The sequence below is a fragment of the Chenopodium album genome, chromosome 5, assembly GCF_948465745.1.
Source record: "Chenopodium album chromosome 5, dcCheAlbu1.1, whole genome shotgun sequence".
Classification (NCBI taxonomy): domain Eukaryota; kingdom Viridiplantae; phylum Streptophyta; class Magnoliopsida; order Caryophyllales; family Amaranthaceae; genus Chenopodium; species Chenopodium album.
Genome location: NC_137838.1, coordinates 77,290,740 through 77,312,169, shown reverse-complemented (window position 1 = coordinate 77,312,169; position 21,430 = coordinate 77,290,740). Strand labels below are relative to the sequence as shown.

The window sequence follows — 21,430 nt, the reverse complement described above, 5'->3', positions numbered from 1 at the left end:
ATCGGTTTTGGATCGGACCAATTTTTTTATAAAAAATATGTGTGAAACCTTAAATAACGTTTAAAATTATCCTTAATAAGCTTAGAATACTTTAATTTTATAAGTTTTTTTGCACTAAACATACAAAAAAAGACGCAAAAATGACGTTACAATATCGTTTTTCCAATATTTTTTTGTGTTTTCCTTGACTTTATTAAAAATTAATATTCTTTTTAAAAAAATTCTTAAATCGGTCCAAAATGGTCCGGTTCGGGTTTTGGACCGATTCTTTCGGTCCGGTCCGGGTTCGGTCCTAACTTAATCGGCCCGGTCTTCGGTTCTTAAAATTCTAATTTTCGGTCTTTGGTCTTATCCGGGTTGGTCAGGTCCGGTCCGGTCTTGGACCGATGAACAGCCCTATATGGAATTGTCTTATACACCCAAAAATTACGTTGGTACCTTCATCAAATTAATTGCTAAACAAGGTCATTACTCATTAGTAATCAGACTAATCACCACGAAAGAGAAACAAAGTAAAATAGGCAATGAAATGAAACATCAAAAATTCAAAAGGAGTGTCTGATTTCTTACACACACAAATCTAATATTCGATGATCATATAATTCACCTGCATCTTCAAACAACTCTCCCAAAAACTTCATCATCTTCAACCTTTTGCTGCAGATCCATCTTCATTCTCCAATTCTTCCTGATCTCCTTTCTACTGCAATCTCCACCATTTCTTCTCTTTCTCTCTCCTCAAGGTCAGTATTTTTTTTTTAATATTTTATTGAATTTTTTGCGACGTGTATTATATGGATCAATTGATAGATTTTATGAAGCAGTTTTATGCTATTATTCATAATTCATTTGTTCAACATGATGATTAGATGTTTGATGCATTAGTTTCGGATTTTTTTTTTGGTAATTTTGTGAGAAATGTAGGTTAATTTTGCCGAAATGGATTGAATTTGAGGGTTAGGGTTTTCAATTTTTGCATTGTTAGTGCGCATTGATAGAATCTTAAGTATTTACACCATTTGCAGCTGAATTTTGATGGTAATGTGCAGCATTAGCTAGATCTAACCTCTGATTTGAGGGGGAGAGAAAGAGGGAGCGGGAGAAATGCTGAGGTTACGGGCGTTTCGGCCGACGAATGAGAAGATTGTTAAAATACAAGTTCATCCCACTCATCCATGGCTTGTTACTTCTGATGCCTCAGATCATGTCTCAGTTTGGAATTGGGAACATCGTCAGGTCTATACTCGTTTTTACTTTATATGGCGTGAATCGAAATTATGAAATGAGCTATGATTATAAATTTGGTTGGGTTTGATTTTAGGTTATTTATGAGCTAAAAGCTGGTGGAGTTGATGAAAGGCGGCTTGTTGGTGCCAAATTGGAGAAGCTTGCTGAGGGCGAGTCAGGTAATGTCAAACTTTCTCATGTTTATAAGTTTGCCGTATATAATTGAGTTGGAGTGTTGGACCATTAATTTTTATAGTCTTTGTACTGAGTTAGCATGAAATGTTATCACGGTGAATAATCATGGGATGAACTTAGGGAACTTTTTTGTGAACTTGAAACTTGATGATTTTCATGTGTATTGAAATTACACCATAACACTCTCGATGTTTACTTCACTGATGTAATAAAATGTTGGACTATTATGCAATAGCGAGCATTGAATTACACCCAAACACTGTTGATGTTCCCTCCACTGTAGGATTGAAATGTTAGACTATTATGCAATTGCTAGCATTGAACCTTTGTAATGAAGCTTGTTAGTTTGTATAAGCTGTCCTCTCACTTAATGGGGCTCATACTTTTTTGTAATTGTAGTTTGAACGTGCAGTAAAGTATAAATTGCCTTTTTGCCATCAACCATATAATATGCAAACCTTTTTCTTATCTTATTCTCAATGCAATATTGATTTTAACATGCCAAAGCTGCCTCAACTTGCAAGGGATTATAATAGTTTGATATAGTTTGATGTTAAACTGGGGTATCCATTTTTTGGTGAAAATTGAATAATATCTTTCTAGGATTCATCCTTTCAACAAAATGTGAAGATGGTAATGACAACTTCTCCACCCATGCTATTAGATTGTACTCGCCTCCATGTTCAATGGATAGTTTTTTCAGTGAAACTAATTATTTTATAAAGCATTAGTGATAATTTTTCCTTCAGTTTTCTTCTATTTTATAAATACTACAACAAACATATCTGGTTGTTAGTTTTGGTTATCCATCTAGTTATTTTTGTAGTACGAAGAGAATAGGGCCCTAGTTTGGTATATTTTAATCCTCTTACACCGAATTTTCAAAAGAAATTTTCACATATTCCCTTCTTCCCTTCATTTACCAATTCTATCAGTTTATCGAGGTCTTTATATTGCAATTATTTAACAAATAGTACTAAGAAGATTTGAATTTGAACATGACATTTCCTCTCAAAATATTGCTCCAAGTCTTTTACTACCCATGGCAAGTATAACTTCTGATATTTATACCTTCTCACTACCCTCCGAAATTATACTATACCAGCTCTTATTGTGGGTGCGGTGCAGAATTCGCAAATATGAATCCACTTGCCTAGCTACACATACTAGATCAATATATTTGGGAAATCAAATCATATCTAAGAGCTTCCTTCTGAATACTTGATAACCACTAAGAAATGATAAGCTTTTGTCGGAGCATCAGAATTCCAAAGGGCAATGGGAAGGAACTTGTATGACTTGTATGAACTGGTTCTTTCATAATTTAATAGTGTAATAAGAGCCTTTTGTCATGCATTGTCAGTTCTTCACTTGTTCCAGTGTTAGAGGTATCAAATTCCATACCAGGCAACTCCCTCTGTACTAATATACATATATTGTTGCAGGTAATTTAATGTGTGTTGTATTCCTTGTGTTTAGCTCTGTTTTATGATTGTTGTGCTTTAAGGGCAGGTGATCTAGCCTTGGGGATTTAGGCACTGTATGGGGCTGTGGGAGATTTGGCCTCATCTGGAGATACTTTACTCTTATGCAACCGTAACGTGAGAATTGAGTAATTCAGCTAGCAGGAATTGAGTAATTTAGCTAGAATAATAATTGATAGCTTTTCTTGAGAATTTGCTTGACTTAGTAATCATGTTAGTTTACGATCAAGCTTGGGATTAGACACAAAAATACATGCTCATACTTAGGTTGATCCACTCTATTTACGGAGTGTTAGAATGAAATTGTTTGGAAGATAGTATCATAAGAAATGTTGTAGATTTAACTACTGAAGGAAGTATAAAATTTAAGTCCAGGACTTGTGCTCATCAGTCCTAGCTTTGTATATGTGTGTGTGTTAGCCAGGTCATATTGAAATTTGACTTTGTCAACCCTTAATGCTGGCCAAGGTGACTCAATTTAGTTGGAGCTTATATTTGATCTCCTACAGTCACATCTGTAGGAGGTATGGCTGCGTATGTCTGGTGTAGTTTGTGGTGGTAGTGGTAGTTCAACTTATGTCGTAATATACCGCGTGTCATTTTCTTGTCTTTTCCCCCTCACAAAGATTACAGAATCGTTATTTAGTTGTTTATAAATTATCAACAAGTTAGAAATTGAATTTTACCGTTTAATGTACAGCATATTTTAGTTATAAGCAATCTTGATTGTTCTTGCGCTTATCGTGCTCAGAACTTTTGAGTGGTGTTGCTGACTTTTTTTTACTGTTGTTGACAACTTCATGCTATTAGAGTCTAGAGGAAAGCCTACCGAAGCTATACGTGGAGGAAGGTGAGGAGCACTTGCTTTCCTTGTGATTGTTGAATTATATTTTTTGCCGTTCTGCTACTAAATTTGTTTTTTTTGTTATTTTTTTTGTTTTGTTTTGTGTGTGTGTGTGTTATTTCAGTGTTAAGCAAGTCAACTTTTATGATGATGATGTACGTTTTTGGCAACTTTGGCGCAATCGAGCAGCAGCTGCTGAGGCTCCATCGGCAGTCAGTAATGTCACCTCTACTTTAAGTCCTCTCCCTCCAGCAACTAAAGGAAGACATTTTCTGGTCATCTGCTGTGAGAATAAAGCTATATTTTTGGACTTGGTAACAATGCGTGGTCGTGATGTTCCCAAGCAAGAACTTGATAACAGATCCCTAATGTGGTAATGCTACTAAAATCTCTTAATTGTATACACGTTTTTGTATATACCCGTGTTTTGAAGCCTTGAAGGCATGAGGGGAAACTAGTAGTAAATCCTGGAGGTGTGCCTTTTGGTAAAATAAGGGTTATAACTGCATAAATAAAAGTATTTATATAAAAGAGTTTTTGATACTGGATTTGATATTATATATACAGAAGTCACTGTATTAATTAGTATTGATATCAATGCACCATGATGGTACCTGCTGTATGAAAAACAGTAGGGTTTATGTCTCTTTTTATCTGAAATATTTAGAGGCAGTGATTTAACTAATTACTCTGGTGCATCTCTTTTGCCTCTAGCACTGCAATGCATTAGGAAGCCTGGACTGTATCTTTGAGATGTCTTGTCCTTGAGCCCTAAATAAGTTGGAAAATTGGACTCTGCTCTTTGCATCTTGCTTAATTGCATTTGCGTAATTGTGCTTAATGTGTTGCTTGACAAGTTATACTACCTCCGTTTCTTTTTAGTTGACACGTATTCCTTTTTAGGAAGTTTTTTTTAGTTGACACATTTCCTTTTGGGGTAAATTTTTTACCTTGCATTTACAAGCTACCCCACTTGCTTTTTCATTCTCTTTCACTCTCTCTCCTCTCCTTAATATATGTGCCTAAATCAAACGCGTCAACTAAATAGAAACTGAGGGAGTATATGATTTGTATTGGTCATTGCTTTCCTTTCTTTACCTGCCAGGAGAATACAATAAAAAGAGTTTAAGGGTTTTGTCGTTTAATACTCCAATATGAGATTGCATACTCGTGTGGCTGTTGCATATGCAATTGCTTAATTGTGTTTATTTGGGATTGCAGTATGGAGTTCCTATATAGATCCACTGCAGGTGAAGGTCCACTAGTTGCTTTTGGTGGATCAGATGGTGTAATAAGAGTTCTTTCAATGATAACATGGAAGGTCAGACTGTCAGAAACTTTTTTGGTTCCTGTTGACTTGTGATATATTGTTTCTCAGAGTTGTTTCTGATGCTTCGTTACAGCTTGCTCGAAGGTACACTGGAGGCCACAAAGGAGCTATAAATTGTCTGATGACATTCATGGCATCTTCAGGCGAGGTAAACCTTTCATAATTAACACTGATGTCTGGTGAATTTGTCAAGCTATTTTTATTTATTTATTTTTAAGTGTTATCTGGTAATCTTTTCTGCTGTTTGATTGAATTAATCAGCATGAATCCGGTTGGTTTATATCATGGGAGGATCCAATATTCTTAATCAATTTCTTTTTAGCATTTGTTATTTTCCCTCTGGCTGGAGTTTTGCTTATATTGCTATATTGGTGGACTTTTGTACACTTTATTTTTGCCGTGGTCTGGAGCATCATTTTCTACAAATAATTTTTTTTGGATACTTGACACATCTTCCATGTGAAACATCTGCATACTCTAGCTATGGTTTCTCATTCAATCATGAGCTACAAAGTAGTCTGTAAAATCTTTAGTCCCTTTTCCCCATAACAATTCTACCCTCAAGTTTAGCACAATAGTTTTGAATTGTGGATGGAGAGAAATAGTGAGAGAAGATTTAGTTGAAAGACATGTGGAAACTTTTATGCTGATTATTTTAAATTGCCTTGCTGTTGGGGGGATAGGTAGGGACAAGTTGGCTATGACTCAGATGTTTTTGAACACAGTAGTTTACTAGTTTAGGACACTATGTTTGGAAAATGGGGAAACTTTTTGGACTCCTGTGACATGATATGGATAATCTCTTCATATAGGTGGACCTTGTGTGGCTGGGGGTTTCCTTGCCTATATAGTTGATTGATTGATTTCATTAATATTCTCTGTAATTGTAGGCATTGTTGGTCTCTGGTGGAAGTGACGGATTACTGATACTTTGGAGTGCTGATCACGGCCATGATTCACGAGAGCTCGTACCCAAACTTAGCCTAAAGGTAGTGATCCTGTTATTTTTCTTATGAGTTTATTCAATATGGTAATTTTACGATGATGTATGCATCTGATTGGCTACTTTCTTGTGGAGTTATTTTTGAAACCTTGCAAATGCCTATATTTTTTTAATCTTTTTGTGAACGTTCTAATTTTTTTGGGTTTCATATTACATCGAAGGCACATGATGGCGGGGTTGTGGCTGTAGAATTATCAAGAGTGTCTGGTGGCGCACCACAGCTTATTACGATTGGTGCTGATAAAACACTGACTATATGGGATACAATCTCATTTAAGGTAAGTTGTGAATGCTGCAGGCTTGTCTTCTTGGTAGCTTTATGCATTCTGCTGTATAAATGTCTGGTTTTGGGTGGTCTGTGAGCAGCAAAGCTCAGTTGCTTTTACCCAGTTTTCTTATTCAGTATAGGATCGGCAATTGTTGATTAGTGATCTCATGATAGTTGATCTGGTGTTATAGTTTACAATTTTAATGGACACATCCGCTTGCATAGACGGGAGAAAGCCTTTTATTAATGAATGATGTTCCTAGATTTTCATTCTTACATGATCATTTTTCTTTTTCAGGAGATGCGGCGGATAAAGCCAGTTCCTAGGATGTCTTGCCACAGTGTGGCATCTTGGTGCCATCCACGTGCTCCCAACCTTGATATATTGACCTGTGTGAAGGATTCACATATTTGGTATTACATTTGCACCACTATCAAGATTTTCACTGACATCCAGCACTATGTTATGTTTGAAAACGCTCTAGTTACTAGTTAGCGGCTTGCAATTTTTTTTTTCCATGATTAGAAGACTAGGACTCTATAATTACACGGGATTTTTTTGGCCTTTTGACAGGGCTATTGAGCATCCAACTTATTCAGTGCTGACAAGGCCATTATGTGAACTTTCCTCCCTTGTACCTCCACAAGCTCTTGCACCAAGCAAAAAGCTCCGGGTATGTATCTTGCAAATGTTTATGGTTTAGTAAAGTAAGCCTGATGTCAAAATTGTGGAAGGCTTTGATGATTCTGCTGAACCAGACCTTTTTATTGTATTTTGTTTGTTTGTTTGTTTGTTTGTGTGTGTGTGTGTGTTTTTCGGTAGGAAAAGGTGGTTTTGGGTGTGGGCGACTGGGCGGAGGTTCTCGCGGCGGCTAGGTGGAGGTTCTGTCGTGGTAGTGTTTCAGGTGGCTAGGAAGTGGTTTCAGTGGCTGGGTGGTGGTTTTGGGTGGCCAGTTGGTGTTTCTGAGGGTGGTCAAGGTAGTTGGATGAAGTAGAGTTTGAGGGACTGAGTGATTCCCTGTGGGGGGTATTTGGATGGGGAATGAGAGTAGAGGACTAGAGGTAAGTGGGGTAATGGAAGGGGTATATGGAATGATTGAATTTGTCTAACAATCATCATAAAAGGCATTGATGGTAGTTTGATTGCCTTTCCCTTTGTTGAATACCCCAACCAAACGCCCCTAAGATTTGTTAATTGTATTAGTTGTAGGAGATGTTTTGGGGTGTCTTTAGTGAGTTATGTCAAAGAAGTGGTAAGCTGTGAAGCCCTTAAAAATTATAGAGCCGGCTACTAATGGAAGCCAACTGTAGACTGGCATAAGAGACTGGTTGTGTTGCTAATCTAGTGGAAGTAATTCAGGTGCTAGTAATGGTTATTGGTTTTGATTAGTTAAGAGTTTAAAAGCAAAACCAAATTATGGAAATCGAAGTTCCAAGGGGAGTGGGGGAATCTTTGAAAGCCTGATAGAGCATTTTGGGATGCACTCAAATCATCGAAGAGGGAAAAAGATCAAATTAAAGCTAACCATATGCTAATTGGAGATAAAGAGAATTATTTTTTGCTCTTGTAAAACTCCGAACCAAATGGCTCATTGTGGGTTTTGTTTTCAGCCTGAAATGCTCAGGTCGTGGATTTTTTTGACAAGGTTCAAGGATGGAGATCGTATGGTTATATTGCTGTAGTGTGTCAGTGGTTAGTAGCAGGTGCTGTACTGTCTGTGTATTAGTGCAGTTCCTAAACGATTCCTAATTAAATCTTGGTATGCAGGGTATGGTATTGTTAGAAGTGATAACAACCCTCTTACATGATTTTCTACATGTTGCAGTTATGTATTTTACTTCAGAGACACTTTTAATCACACTGCTTCTGAGACAGATGAAGCTTCGTTATGTTGTATCTTCTCTGAACTTTAAGTGGCATCTGTTGTACTGGTCTATTGTTCATATGATTTGTTTGAAATATATTATATATTGTGTAAGGTGACTGAAAGATCCTAGATTAAATTTTTTAATAATTACTTGCTACTGCAGGTTTATTGTATGGTTGCACATCCATTACAGCCTCATCTGGTTGCTACTGGAACTAATATTGGTGTAATTATTAGCGAGTTTGATTTTCGAGCTCTTCCGCCTGTGGTTGCTCTACCCTCACCACCGGGAAGCCGAGAGCATTCTGCTGTATATATAGTTGAAAGGGAACTTAAACTATTGACCTTTCAGTTGTCTAACGCAGCAAACACATCTTTGGGTAGCAATGGTTCATTGACCGAATCAGCTAGGTCTAAGGTGGATCCAGAGGCATCGCAGGTCAAACAGATCAAAAAGCACATTAGTACTCCTGTTCCACACGATTCGTATTCTGTTCTTTCTCTTAGCAGTTCAGGAAAGTAAGTGTCCATGCACGCATCTCGTTTGCAGCTAGTTTATTTCCATGCATGTAGTATATATCGCTTATATTGTTCAACTCCAAAAACATACTTTGGTCGGGCTTTTGAACAATCTCATCGGACATTCGAAGTCAAAAGAAGCTGTCCATTGTTTTAGTTGACGTTTGTAAAGATGTTTGAAGTAAAATGTTTGGTTATCTACTTTCTATATATGTATTTCAAAATTAGAATTTGATGTTGGTTTACATGATAAAGTTTTGGAGGGTATTGATTTGGTAATAAGTTAGCTAGTCTATTAGGTCTTGATCTTTTGTATCATATTACTGACCCAGGTCATTTCTGATAAAATATATTGGTATTTATTTGGTATTTTACATGTACAGATCCTGTTTATTATATTTGCTAGCACGTGACTAAATATTCCTTTAAATTTTTGGTGACTCCTAAGCTATCAAATTGCTACAGAGGGATCTCTTTATCATCTTAAATGTTCCATCTTTATTTGTTGTCAACAAGATATTAATATTCTGTACCTTATCAAACTTATGGCTTTATGCAGGTATCTAGCTGTGGTGTGGCCTGATATCCCTTACTTTTCAATATACAAGGTCAGCGACTGGTCCATTGTTGATTCAGGGAGTGCTAGACTCTTGGCGTGGGATAATTGTCGTGATAGATTTGCGATATTAGAATCTGCTGTTGTTCCACGAGTTCCTGTAGTTCCAAAGGGGGGTTCTTCTAGAAAAGCCAAGGAAGCTGCTGCAGCGGCAGCAGCTGCAGCAGCTGCTGCTAGTGCAGCTTCTGCCTCTGTCCAAGTTCGTATTGTGCTGGATGATGGAACATCTAACATATTGATGAGATCAATTGGTGGAAGAAGTGAACCGGTATGTTTTGCGTAAGCAATCTTTTAATCAAAGCTCTTATGCTGTACCACTTAAATGCTAAAATGTATTTTTCCTAAGGAAGCTGTGGTATGATTGCCTATTAGAATTTTATCCCCTACCCTTGCCGTATTTATTCACCAAGGTTAAATAAAAAATGTTACATATATATGGAAGGGGCAGAGCTTGTAAACCTAATGGGATTTGAACTCTTGGTCTTGCTCTGGGATGCGTGTATGTGTTAGTGAATCAGATTAGAGTTTTCATTTGTAACTGTTGGATCACACACCCTGGTTTCAGCAGTGATATCAATGGTCCTTTTGAAAGTGGAAATTTGGTACTGGTTTTGCAAAAAATATGTAGCAAAAGGCACCGTGCTGAGCTTGGTGTTTATGGAGTTCTGTCACCTCTTTCATCATCTTCTCCTTTTTCTTTACTAAAAGCTTCTGATATTGAATATTTACCATGTTCAGACTTCAGAACTTTTTTTGTGATTCTAAGGTAACCTGCTCTCATCGATGCAGTTACTTGTTGAATTATAATATTGAATTGAAGTGGAGAAGTTGCCCACCTGTTTGGGATGTGAATATTTTCATGCACAGAAGCAGTTTATGAATGGGACAATCGATGTGTATGTTTTGAGTGGGGATCTTATTCTGCGTGGGTGTAATTGCTGGTGGGAGACTTATTCAATTGAGGTTTGTTCCTCCTTTGGAGAAGAGTAATATACTGATGTATAAATAGGGGATCATGTTATGTGGACTCTTCTTTGAGCCTTGGGAGAGTGACGTCCATGTGTTTCTTATTGGACTTCTTGAATCTTTGCTGGCTAATGTCCAAAGTTTAGATTATAAAGCATAGATCAGGGGATTTTGGGAGCAGTGGTGGGGTACTGAGTTTTGGAGGTGTGAATGTCAGGGAAGCTGTTGGATGCTCCTTGATTTATGAATCATACTTTTTTTTATTTTTTATTTTTTTTATTTTTGTAATTTGATTTCATGGTGGAATGAAGAGGTGAAAGCAGTAATTAAGCAAAAAAGGGAATGCTATCAAGCCTTAGGAAAATGTAGGAGTGATGAAACCTTTGCAGCGTATAAGGAGGCTAAGAGTAAGGCAAAGGCAGCTGTTCGCCAAGCAAAAGAAAAGGCATATCAGGAGGTTTATGAAAAGCTTGATTCCAAGGAGGGAGAAAGGATCATTTATAAGATGGCAAAGAGAAGACAAGAGGCAAGGAAGGATATTGGCATGGTGAAGTGTGTCAAAGATAAGAACCAAATGGTCCTAGTGCAAGAGGAGGGCATCAAGGACAGGTGGAAGGGGTACTTCGATGAATTATTTAATGGAAGTAATGGAGTTGTGATAGGAGATACCTCTATGAGTGATGAAGAAATCAACATGGAGTATGTGCGAAGGATTAGGAGAGTAGAGGTGGAGATTGCACTGAGGAAGATGAAACCTAAGAAGGCGGTTGGCCCTGATGGGGTACCGATAGAGGTGTGGAGGTGTTTGGGTAAGATTGGTATTGATTGGTTAACAAACCTTTTCAACAAGATATGGACGGCTACAAGGATCCCACAAGATTGGAGGAAGAGCACCTTGGTCCCGGTTTATAAAAACAAAGGAGACGCTCAAGATTGTTCTAACTATCGAGGAATTAAGCTTATGAGCCATACTATGAAGTTGTGGGAAAGGGTGATTGAACAAAGGTTGAGGGCATGCACAAGCATTTCAGATAACCAATTTGGTTTTATGCCTGGGAGATCTACTATGGAGGCAATCCATTTGATAAGACAAATGATGGAGTTTTATAGGGTAAAGAAGAAAGATCTTCATATGGTCTTTATTGATTTAGAGAAGGCATATGACAAGGTGCCAAGAGAGATACTTTGGTGGGCAATGTTGAAGAAAGGTATCCCACGAAGGTATGTAGACCTAGTTAAGGATATGTATCGGGATGTGTCAACAAATGTGAGGACATGCGGAGGGTTGACAAAAGATTTCCCTATTACAATCGGATTGCATCAAGGGTCTGCATTAAGCCCTTTTCTTTTTGCAACGGTTCTAGATGAATTAACTAGACCAATTCAAGATGAGGTTCCATGGTGTATGCTGTTCGCAGATGATATCGTTTTGGTGGATGAGACTAAGGATGGGGCTAATGTCAAGTTGGAGCAATGGAGGCAAAGGTTGGAATCTAGAGGGTTTAAGCTAAGTCGGAGTAAGACTGAATATTTGGTATGTCGTTTTGGCACTCAGAGGGGGACAAGCAATGAAGTGGTGAGTTTGGATGGAAAGGATTTGACCATGAGTGAATGTTTTAAGTACCTAGGGTCGATCATCCAGAAGAATGGTGACATTGATCAAGACGTGACCCACAGGATTAAGTCAGGGTGGCTTAAATGGAGAGCGGCCACGGGAGTGTTATGCGACCGCAGCATTCCCTTAAAGTTGAAGGGAAAATTCTACAGGACTGCCATAAGACCAGTGTTGCTCTATGGTACAGAATGTTGGGCTTCTAAGAAAGAGCATATTAAAAAGATGGAGGTTACGGAAATGCGCATGTTAAGGTGGATGTGTGGAAACACTTTAAGAGATAGAATCAGAAATGAGGTTATTCGCAAGAAAGTAGGTGTGGCGGGCATTGTAGATAAATTAAGGGAAAATCGTCTGCGTTGGTTTGGACATGTAAGACGGAGACCCGAGGGTGCACCGGTGCGAAGAGTGGAAGAGTGGGACCATGGAGGGATTAAACGAGGAAGAGGGAGACCAAAGATGACTTGGTTGGAAGGAGTGAGGAAGGATATGAAGTGCATGGATTTACGTGAGGATGAAGTTTTGGATCGTAAGGGATGGAGGAGAAAGATTTATGTTGATGACTACACGGAATAATCAAATTTGGTTCATGTTAGCCGACCCCACTTTTGGGATTAAGGCTTTGATTGATTGAATTTGATTTCATGGAACCTGTTGGATGCTCCTTGATTTATGGAGGAATAGAGGATTCATAAAACAAGCCTTTTCACATTTGCTTGTTATGACATGGTTATAACTAATATCTTCTATCTGATTGTGGTTGTGATTTACATTTTTTTTTCTTCCCGTTTATGGGCTTTGGTGATGCATTCTTCAACTCACTAGTTTGTATGTTTTGTAACTTGATATTAGATTTATTTAGCTTATTCCACTTAGCATGATGTAATTTCAGTTTCTTTTTCTACTAGGTAATAGGTTTGCATGGAGGTTCACTCCTTGGTATTGCATATCGAATTTCCCGCCGTGTTAGTGCTGTTGCCACTACTGCAATTTCAACAATACAGTCAATGCCTTTGTCGGGCTTTGGTTCTGGTGCTTCCTCATTTAACACATTTGATGAGGGTGTCGGTTCTGGTCCTTCATCTACTCAAAATTTTCAACTTTATAGGTGAGCCCCATTCTGGTTTTGTTTGGCTCAGTGAATCCAGTCTTGTTCAAATTCATGAACTATGTGCTAAATTTTGGAGTATGGATATTTATATCCTGTTTTATATTAAATGTTAATTGCTATACTTAAAATTCTATTGATTTTATCTTATTGCATAGCAAGAGTTGGTACTACAACGTATAATGTTTCTTGTTACAATCTCTAAAACCTAGTGTGTTTCTTGTTTAGCATTAGTCCTTGTAAACCAAAATAAATAGATAAAGTGGCCTATAGCTTCTTTTCTATTTCTCCCTATACTAGGCCTTGCATGCTTCTCTTGTTTATCATTGGATTTTTCTCTTCTATGTCCATAAAAGTTCATTTCGGAGGCATCTTCTTTGTTTGGGATCTGATCCTTGACATACGTCAAGAGAAGCTCTGGATTGAATACGCAGCCCCCCCCCCCCCCCCCCCCCCCCCCCTTTTTTTTTTTTTTGGTGTGTGTGTGTGTTAGGCCTGGCTATTGGCAGGGTAACCCAATGGGTATAGCGTATGGGTCAAGATTAGAGGACCCTTATTGTACAGGGTCAATATAGAGTAAAAATGCTTGCCCAATTTGATTGAAAAAGAAAACAGATAGCGTAAAAAAAATATTAATGTATTTTCGTATTCACATATACTTAATTTTTGGCTTTCTCCTCTACTCTTTTCCCTTGATTGTTAATTGGCCCATCTATTATCAACTTGTTATTGACCTGCGACCTGCATTGACCCAATAAAATGTCTCTTTTGACCCGACCCGTTATCAAATTTACGTGAAATTACCCAATAAAATGCTTTATCTCTTTTGACCCAATAAGATTTCACGACTCATAAGTTTTTACCCTTACCCGCACGTTCAGTGTCCTTTCCTCTATTATTTTTCCTTTTTGTTTCTTATTTCTTACAATGTTAGCTTGCATTATCTTTTCATTGTTTATCTAATCAAGTTCTGCTGCAGCTGGGAAACCTTTCAACCTGTAGGCAGTCTTCTCCCTCAGCCAGAGTGGACAGCTTGGGACCAAACTGTTGAATATTGTGCTTTTGCCTATCAGAAATATATTGTCATATCCTCCTTGCGTCCTCAGTATCGATATTTGGGAGATGTTGCAATTCCTTATGCAACTAGTGCTGTTTGGCATCGCAGACAGCTATTTGTTGCTACTCCAACTACCATCGAGTAAGTTACTTAAGCTCCAGCTCTGCTGTTCTACACCTTTCATTATGTTCAATGTCTTAAAATCATTTTTTCGTTATTATCTCTGGCTTGCATTTGAGAATATTTTTTTTATAAAAACATCATTGAAATACTTAGATGAGTGCCTTTTAAAGGTTAACTATTTTAACATGGCCACATTATATCGCTACATATTTTCGGATATTAGTGTTGTTGAATAATCAATTCCTCCTTTTTTTTCATTTTGCTGTTGTTTTGATAGAATAGCTAACCATGTCGTTGCATATTATGAACTATTTCACATTTTAAGCTTACCATTGACTTGGCCATTCACATTAAGACCTAATTTGGGTGAATTATCAAAGCTTGGTGCTTCTAACTGATGCTATTTTTATCCCACCCCATAATTAAGGCCTAGAATTTTATTTTTTTTCTTTTCCTCTAAAAAAACAGAAGTATTTGATTGCATGTTGAAAAAACTTATTAAAAGGACAGTCGTTGGAATCTGAATGTTCGGCACAATTGGGAGACAAGTTATTAGCTGTGCTATAATGCTTTGAAGTGATTTGTATTTAACTAATTACAAGAAAAAGTCCCCAATGAATTCTTGTCCACTCCATTGAATCATTTAGAGCCCCTAATTGAAAACCATATGTTCTAGTATAAGTGAACTCCTTTAACTCGCTATCATGAAGTGGCCTTTGTATCATCGCCTTAAAACCAGCAACGAGGGGGTTGTACCATTTTCCCACAAGTGCAATTTTTTTTTTACAGCACTTTCCCAAAGCCTAGACCTATTGCTTACGAGATGAGCTTTCCTCATATCAGCTGACCCTCACCACAAAATATTTATCATCATTCTCTCTGTTCTACTTGCTTTAGTATCCGGAACTATGAATAGGGAGGGATAGAGTAATACTAGACAAACATTTAGTTATCTTTCTTTCAAGAGATAAGTAGCCTTTTAAATTAGGAAGATAAAATGATCTTTTGTTTTATTTGTTATTAATTTTTAATTTTTTATATTTGGATTGTGGTGCAGATTTTAGGCTTGAATTCTTATGAATTTTGTTATATCTTTATTAATTATGTACATGGTGCAGGTTTTATGAATTTTGAATCTCTCTTACATTCGGTTTCATCTTTGATAACTTTTCTAGGGTGGTTTTTGTGGATGCTGGAATTGCTGCAATCGATCTAGAGACAAAGAGGATGAATGAAGAACTGAGACTGAAAGAGGTACAAGCTAGAGCTGTTGCTGAGCATGGTGAATTAGCTCTGATTTCAGTTGATGGTCCTAAAGCTGATACAAACGAAAGAATATCTTTGAGACCGCCAATGCTACAGGTATTGTTGACTTGTTTTTTGTTTTTGTTTTCGTGTTTTTTTTTTTTTTTTTTTTTTTTTTTTTTTGGTAACTATCAAACTATTTATGCTCTTTCCCTTATGGTAGAGGGAGTATAATCTTTTAGATTGAACTATAGCTCTTTGCAATGGAGTTGACTGATTGACTTGTTTAGCTTTCTTTCAGAATGGACTTGAATAATATTGGTTCATTAGATTCTCTTCTTTATTATTATGAACTAGCACATGGTTGTTGCATTTCTAATCAAAGGTCTAGTGTAAAACAGCCTTATCTTGTTTCTGGGTTGCAACATAAATAAAAATATTTAAATTGGTATTACAAATATTCACTTATTTATTATTGCTACAATATCTTGAATTCCTTAGTTCCTTTTGTTATAAATATATCTCATAAAAACTTTTTTTAATTTTTAAAAAATATATTATCGTCCTTTTTCTTGCTTACCTATCATTAGATTAGATTAATAAGTCTTATATGTTTTGACCAGGACAAATATCTGGTTATTCAATTATCTGTGCTATGTGAAGTAGAGCTTTTAAAGAGCTGTAATTTCATCACTAGCTTGTCACAAACTCAGTACTGGCTAGTCAAACAGCTTATTTCTATTTAGACTATCTAGTAGACCTCCAATTGCTCTGAAATCTTGTGTCAGAACTGATTAAGAGCTGGATGTGACGAAAATGGACCAGGTAATAAAATAAGCATATGTGTCATATAGTGTCATTGATTGAGCTATGCAATTTTTAACTACTGTTTTCAGTTCAACTGTTCTTCTAGTCAGATTATCTTGTAGGTTTGTTGTACATATTACAGAGTATTGGCAGCTATATTGTGGGTTTATGCTGCCCTTTTTGAAAGAGTATATGTTACAAGATCGTTTATCATTAATTGATTTCTTTTACAAAGATCTGAGCATGTTGTAGTGACTCTGCTGTCACTTGTATGATTATCAAATGAATGATGGATGGAGTTATTATTGGCAGGTTGTGAGATTAGCTTCATTTCAGCAAGCTCCTTCTGTGCCACCTTACTTAACATTGCCAAAACAGTCCAAAGTTGACGGGGATGATTCTGGTATGCCCGAAGATAGAAGAGCAAATGATATTGCTGTTGGTGGTGGTGGTGTTGCTGTTGCAGTAACCCGCTTCCCTGCGGAGCAAAAACGACCAATTGGCCCACTTGTGGTTGTGGGAGTTAGAGATGGAGTACTCTGGCTGATTGATAGGTAACCCATCTCTAGTTCTTAAATGTAGCAGAGCTGTGAAATTATGCTTGGTTTCAAGAAGCTAAACCAGTTACCAGTGGGTCCTTTCTACTTCTGTCCTATGGAAGTTTAAGGTTATATGAAGTTGATGCTTTGTCAGAAAAGGAAAACCCGAAATCAATCCTCACTTTTTTGAAACCATTTTCCATCTTTAGATGCTTTTGTACTTCTGTTTTGTGTTTCTCCTGTATATTTGAGTATTTAATATTCATGCACTGCTGAATTCACCTCCAGGTATATGCGGGCCCATGCTTTATCTCTTACCCATCCTGGTATTCGTTGCCGCTGTCTTGCTGCCTATGGGGATGCTGTCAGTGCAGTAAAATGGTAATTATCCTTCAAATTTCCCATGTTTGCTGGATGCATGTGCTTATTGAGGTGGTACATTAATTACTTTTGCATCTACAGGGCTACTAGACTTGGCAGAGAGCATCATGATGACTTAGCTGAATTTATGCTCGGAATGGGTTATGCTGCTGAAGCTCTTCATTTGCCTGGAATATCGAAGAGGTAAACTCATGTTACATGCTATGTACAAGTTGGTCATTCAACTCTATCATAGTGTTGCTTGTGCTTCTGATTGCTCTTTATAACTTGTGCTTTTGTAATACCTGACAATGACTATATGATGTTTAAATGATGCCTTTTTCAATGCATAAAAAATACGCGCTACAACTTGACTAGCAGTCGATGCTCCAACTTGATTGTGTAATGATCTCTATGATTTTAAGGTGTGATTTCATCTTTTCTTTCGCAGGTTGGAGTTTGATCTGGCCATGCAGGGAAATGATTTGAAAAGAGCTCTTCAGTGCCTTTTGACAATGAGCAATAGCAGGGATATAGGACAAGAAACTTCAGGGTTGGATTTGACAAACCTGTTAAATGTAGCTGCTAAGAAAGAAAATATTGTAGATGCAGTGCAAGGGATAGCAAAATTTGCAAAGCAGTTTTTGGATCTTATTGATGCAGCAGATGCAACAGCACAATCTGAAATTGCCCGTGAAGCTCTTAAGCGATTAGCTGCAGCTGGTTCTGTGAAGGGATCTTTGCAGAGTCATGAATTAAGGGGTCTGGCCTTGCGACTTGCAAACCATGGGGAGTTAACTCGCTTAAGTGTATGTTCTTTTTGTTCTCTTCCACTCTGGTGTACTAAGATACTGTTGTTGAAGATTGATAAGTTTATTTTTTATTTTCACTCATAAAAATTATTTAGACATCTGCATGATCAAACTTAATTTTCACCTCTTTATGATGATCTGGATGTAGTGGGATATCTTTTAGAAGTTTTCATTTATAAATATGATAATCACCTATCATTCCAATGTGACTAATCTTGTTAAATGTGCATGTGGTGCTGTCAAATCTATTAAAGCTGTAGATATAAATGGCTCTTACATAATCTGTTGCATCAAGCAACTTCTTGAGTATATTTACTCTTCATGACTAAACATTAACATAGATACGGTGTGTCCCTGAAAAATCCATTTTAAACTTGGTAATATTTTGCCATCCTGCTGTTAAGACCAGGACATTGGACTCTGGCTGCATACATCATTTGTAGATTTTCCAATGAGATTTATATCAACTGCAATCCCTTTCAGCATCAAATACTTCTTTTTGCTCTTCCTTGTGATTACATGGCTGCATTACCTATCTCTTATTTGTGCTACTCAAAATGTATTTGATGATTGAATGCAGACTCTGGTGAATAATTTAGTGTCACTTGGATTGGGACGTGAAGCCGCATTTGCGGCTGCAGTTTTGGGTGACAATGCTCTCATGGAGAAGGCGTGGCATGAAACAGGGATGCTTGCAGAGGCTGTACTTCATTCTCATGTATGCTATTTCAAGTTACATGAAGCCTCTTCTTATTTATTTATTTATTTATTTATTTATTTATATATGTTGGTATTACTGCCTTGTCTGACTAGTTCATATTTATCAGGCCCATGGACGACCAACTCTTAAGAACTTGGTTGAGTCATGGAATAAAATGTTGCAGAAGGAGATTGAGCATACTCGAACAACCAAGACTGATGCAACTTCTGCATTCCTGGCTTCTCTGGAGGACCCCAAGCTTCCTAGTTTAGGGGACACTAATAAAAAACCTCCTATTGAAATTCTTCCTCCAGGGATGAGCTCTCTCTCGCTTTCAATTTCCGCTCCAAAGAAATCATTGCCCGCCACAAAGGGTTCTCAACAGGAGCCTGGTAAACAGTTGTTATTAGGAGCACCTCCTACCGCAGCTCCGATTAATGGTGTTATACCACCACCAAAAGATTCTGGAGATTCGAGTGTGACACCTCCAGCAGAGTCCAGTCAACCCGGAGCTCCATCCACAGTAGAATCCAGCGAACCTGGAGCTACTCCTCCAGCAGAATCTAGCGAATCTGGAGCTACTCCTCCAGCAGAACCCAGCGAATCTGGAGCTACTCCTCCAGCAGAGTCCAGCCAACCTGGAGCTGCTCCACTAGAGTCTACCCAAGCTGGAGAGGAATCCGGCGAAGTTGGAGCTTCTTCGGCAGAAGTTTCTCATCAACCAAAACCTGAAGGAGCACCTTCTTCAGAAAATTTGAGTGAACTAGGATCTTCAAATCAAGCTGATTCTAGCCAGTTGGCAGTTTCTAATTCAGTGGAATTTAGTCAGCCAGGAGCTCTACCACCAGCTGACTCAAATCAGACTGAAGCTTCACCACCTACAGTTGACTCAACTCAATCTGCCTTGGACCTCAAGGCTTCTGAGCAACAACTACTTGACAGTATAGGTCCAGAGGTCGCCAAACCAAGCAACTCAAGGTCTGCATTTGCAGATCTAGAACAACTGCTTATGTAACCTGTAAGTGAAGAGAGATGTATAATTTTTTCTTTCCTTTTTATTCTTTGTAACTTTTTTCCTCCATTTTTCTGATTCTACATTTTGGTATATTATGTATGATATAGGCTTGCCTCGAATATTTTTCTTGCCATCTTATTGGGATTCCCAAGTTCCGTTACATTTTTTTTGGCAATTTCCCAACTGATTTCTAGTATTAATATTCTTTGTATCATCATATTCCGTAGATATAAGTTCAGCTAGGGTTTTTTTTTTGAAGCCATATACTTCATCTGTAGATTTTCCAATCAGAATTATTTGAGTGAAATTTAATGTGACGGGATTTGGCATTGTTCTATTTTGGCTTTGTATTTATCTTTCTAGTTTTTATTGGTTTAACTAGTCAAATGTTACCTTTCATAGAATAAATCTTTGGCGATTTTGGACTTCCCTCTCCACAAGCATAGATCCATGGTAGGTTTCAGTTGTGTTTTGGCTGCTTGATCTAGTTTTGTTTATCATATACCTCAGAATCATAGCTTAAAAAACAAATCCAACATCCATTGAATGTAAATTTCAATTAATCCATGAAAGGTAAAAATTCGATTAGTTATACAACGATACACTCTGCATTATAGTTGTACAGTGGATCACTCATTGATTAAAAACTCTGTATCTTTCTGATTAGCGAGAGGATATGTCTACGTAGTCTATCCATATGCTTCCAACATGCTCTATCTGGTGCCAATCTACACCATCAGGTTTTGAGCAGCTGTACTTGAGCAAGGGACAATCTTCAATCAACAACTCTTCCACTGAAGCAGGCAAGCGTCCCTCTGGCAGGGACCGGAGCAAGGGGCAATTACTTATCTCCAAATGTCGGAGCAAATGCATGTCTGAAAGGCTGCAAATTGTAACCAATTTCGGGCAATCCTTCAATTCCAGTTTAAGAAGGGATGGAAAATCGCTTTTATGTACATCTTTCCATTCTTTCAACGAAAGCAATGAGATTAATGCCAAGTTTTTCAATTTTGGGAATGCAACTTTATCATCAATTCCATCATTGTGCTCAATTACTCTGCAGAACTGATTATCAATGACTCTTGTTCCGGTTAATTCATCTATGGTGAGAAATTTTAGCGAGGGTAGGCGCCCTAGAGGAGGTAAAACCCGGCAATTTTCACACTTTAAGAGGGTAATGCTCATGATGTTGGAAAAAGAAGGATCACTAAACCAACTTGGGAATTTTGAACCTCCATAACAGAGTACCTTGAAGTATTTGAGGTCTGTGTGTGGCCGCAGGCACTCAATAACCTCGTCGTAAACTCTGCTGGCTTTCTGTCCAATTGAGCTCCATTGAAGCTCCAGGCTCCTCAGATGCACCTTGTTGATCAGGTCTGCTTCCCTGGCTTCCATCGAGCTTGCAACATTCTGAAGCTTTGTAAGGCGGAGCTCGTTTAAACCATCAAGGTTCTTGAGCTCAGCTATTCCGCAACCTAACTCACAGCCAATAACAAATGGCGACAATGTACAAAGGCGAGTAAGTGCACCAAGGCCAGGGGGCATACAGTGCAAGTAGGTATGGACACCAAGATCAAGATGTTGAAGATTTTCTAATCTAGTTGTATCTTTAGGCAATGTAATTAGGCCGCGACAATTTTTGATTTTTAGAGTTTGCAGTTCCTTAAGGTGGCCTACGGTTCCAGGCAAGTTTTTAACGAGGGTCTCAGAGAGATCAAGATAGCGCAAGCCC

The 21,430-nt window shown here is 37.8% G+C and overlaps 1 protein-coding gene across 1 annotated transcript; it reads left to right on the top strand.

Moving 5' to 3' along the window:
- The first annotated feature begins 556 nt into the window (after positions 1-556).
- On the top strand, positions 557-20,035 carry LOC145632360 (uncharacterized). The gene is made up of 22 exons (XM_081684715.1): positions 557-743; positions 1,050-1,236; positions 1,322-1,406; positions 3,717-3,756; positions 3,875-4,123; positions 4,972-5,071; positions 5,154-5,228; positions 5,971-6,069; positions 6,245-6,361; positions 6,650-6,765; positions 6,926-7,025; positions 8,383-8,738; positions 9,298-9,622; positions 12,841-13,040; positions 14,020-14,238; positions 15,396-15,582; positions 16,585-16,826; positions 17,100-17,192; positions 17,274-17,375; positions 17,623-17,980; positions 18,564-18,701; positions 18,811-20,035. Exons 2-22 carry the CDS (start codon positions 1,105-1,107, stop codon positions 19,696-19,698), a joined length of 4,221 nt encoding a protein of 1,406 aa, XP_081540841.1. The 5' UTR covers positions 557-743; positions 1,050-1,104; the 3' UTR covers positions 19,699-20,035.
- The last annotated feature ends 1,395 nt before the right edge of the window (positions 20,036-21,430 follow it).

What these genes read in the sequence shown, in the direction of transcription:
- LOC145632360 (XM_081684715.1), top strand. Translation starts at nt 1,105, where the DNA reads ATGCTGAGGTTACGGGCGTTTCGGCCGACGAATGAGAAGATTGTTAAA. An exon ending in CACCAAGCAAAAAGCTCCGG is followed by an intron (nt 7,026 to 8,382) that starts GTATGTATCTTG and finishes TTGCTACTGCAG; the next exon opens with GTTTATTGTATGGTTGCACA. An exon ending in AGGCTGTACTTCATTCTCAT is followed by an intron (nt 18,702 to 18,810) that starts GTATGCTATTTC and finishes CATATTTATCAG; the next exon opens with GCCCATGGACGACCAACTCT.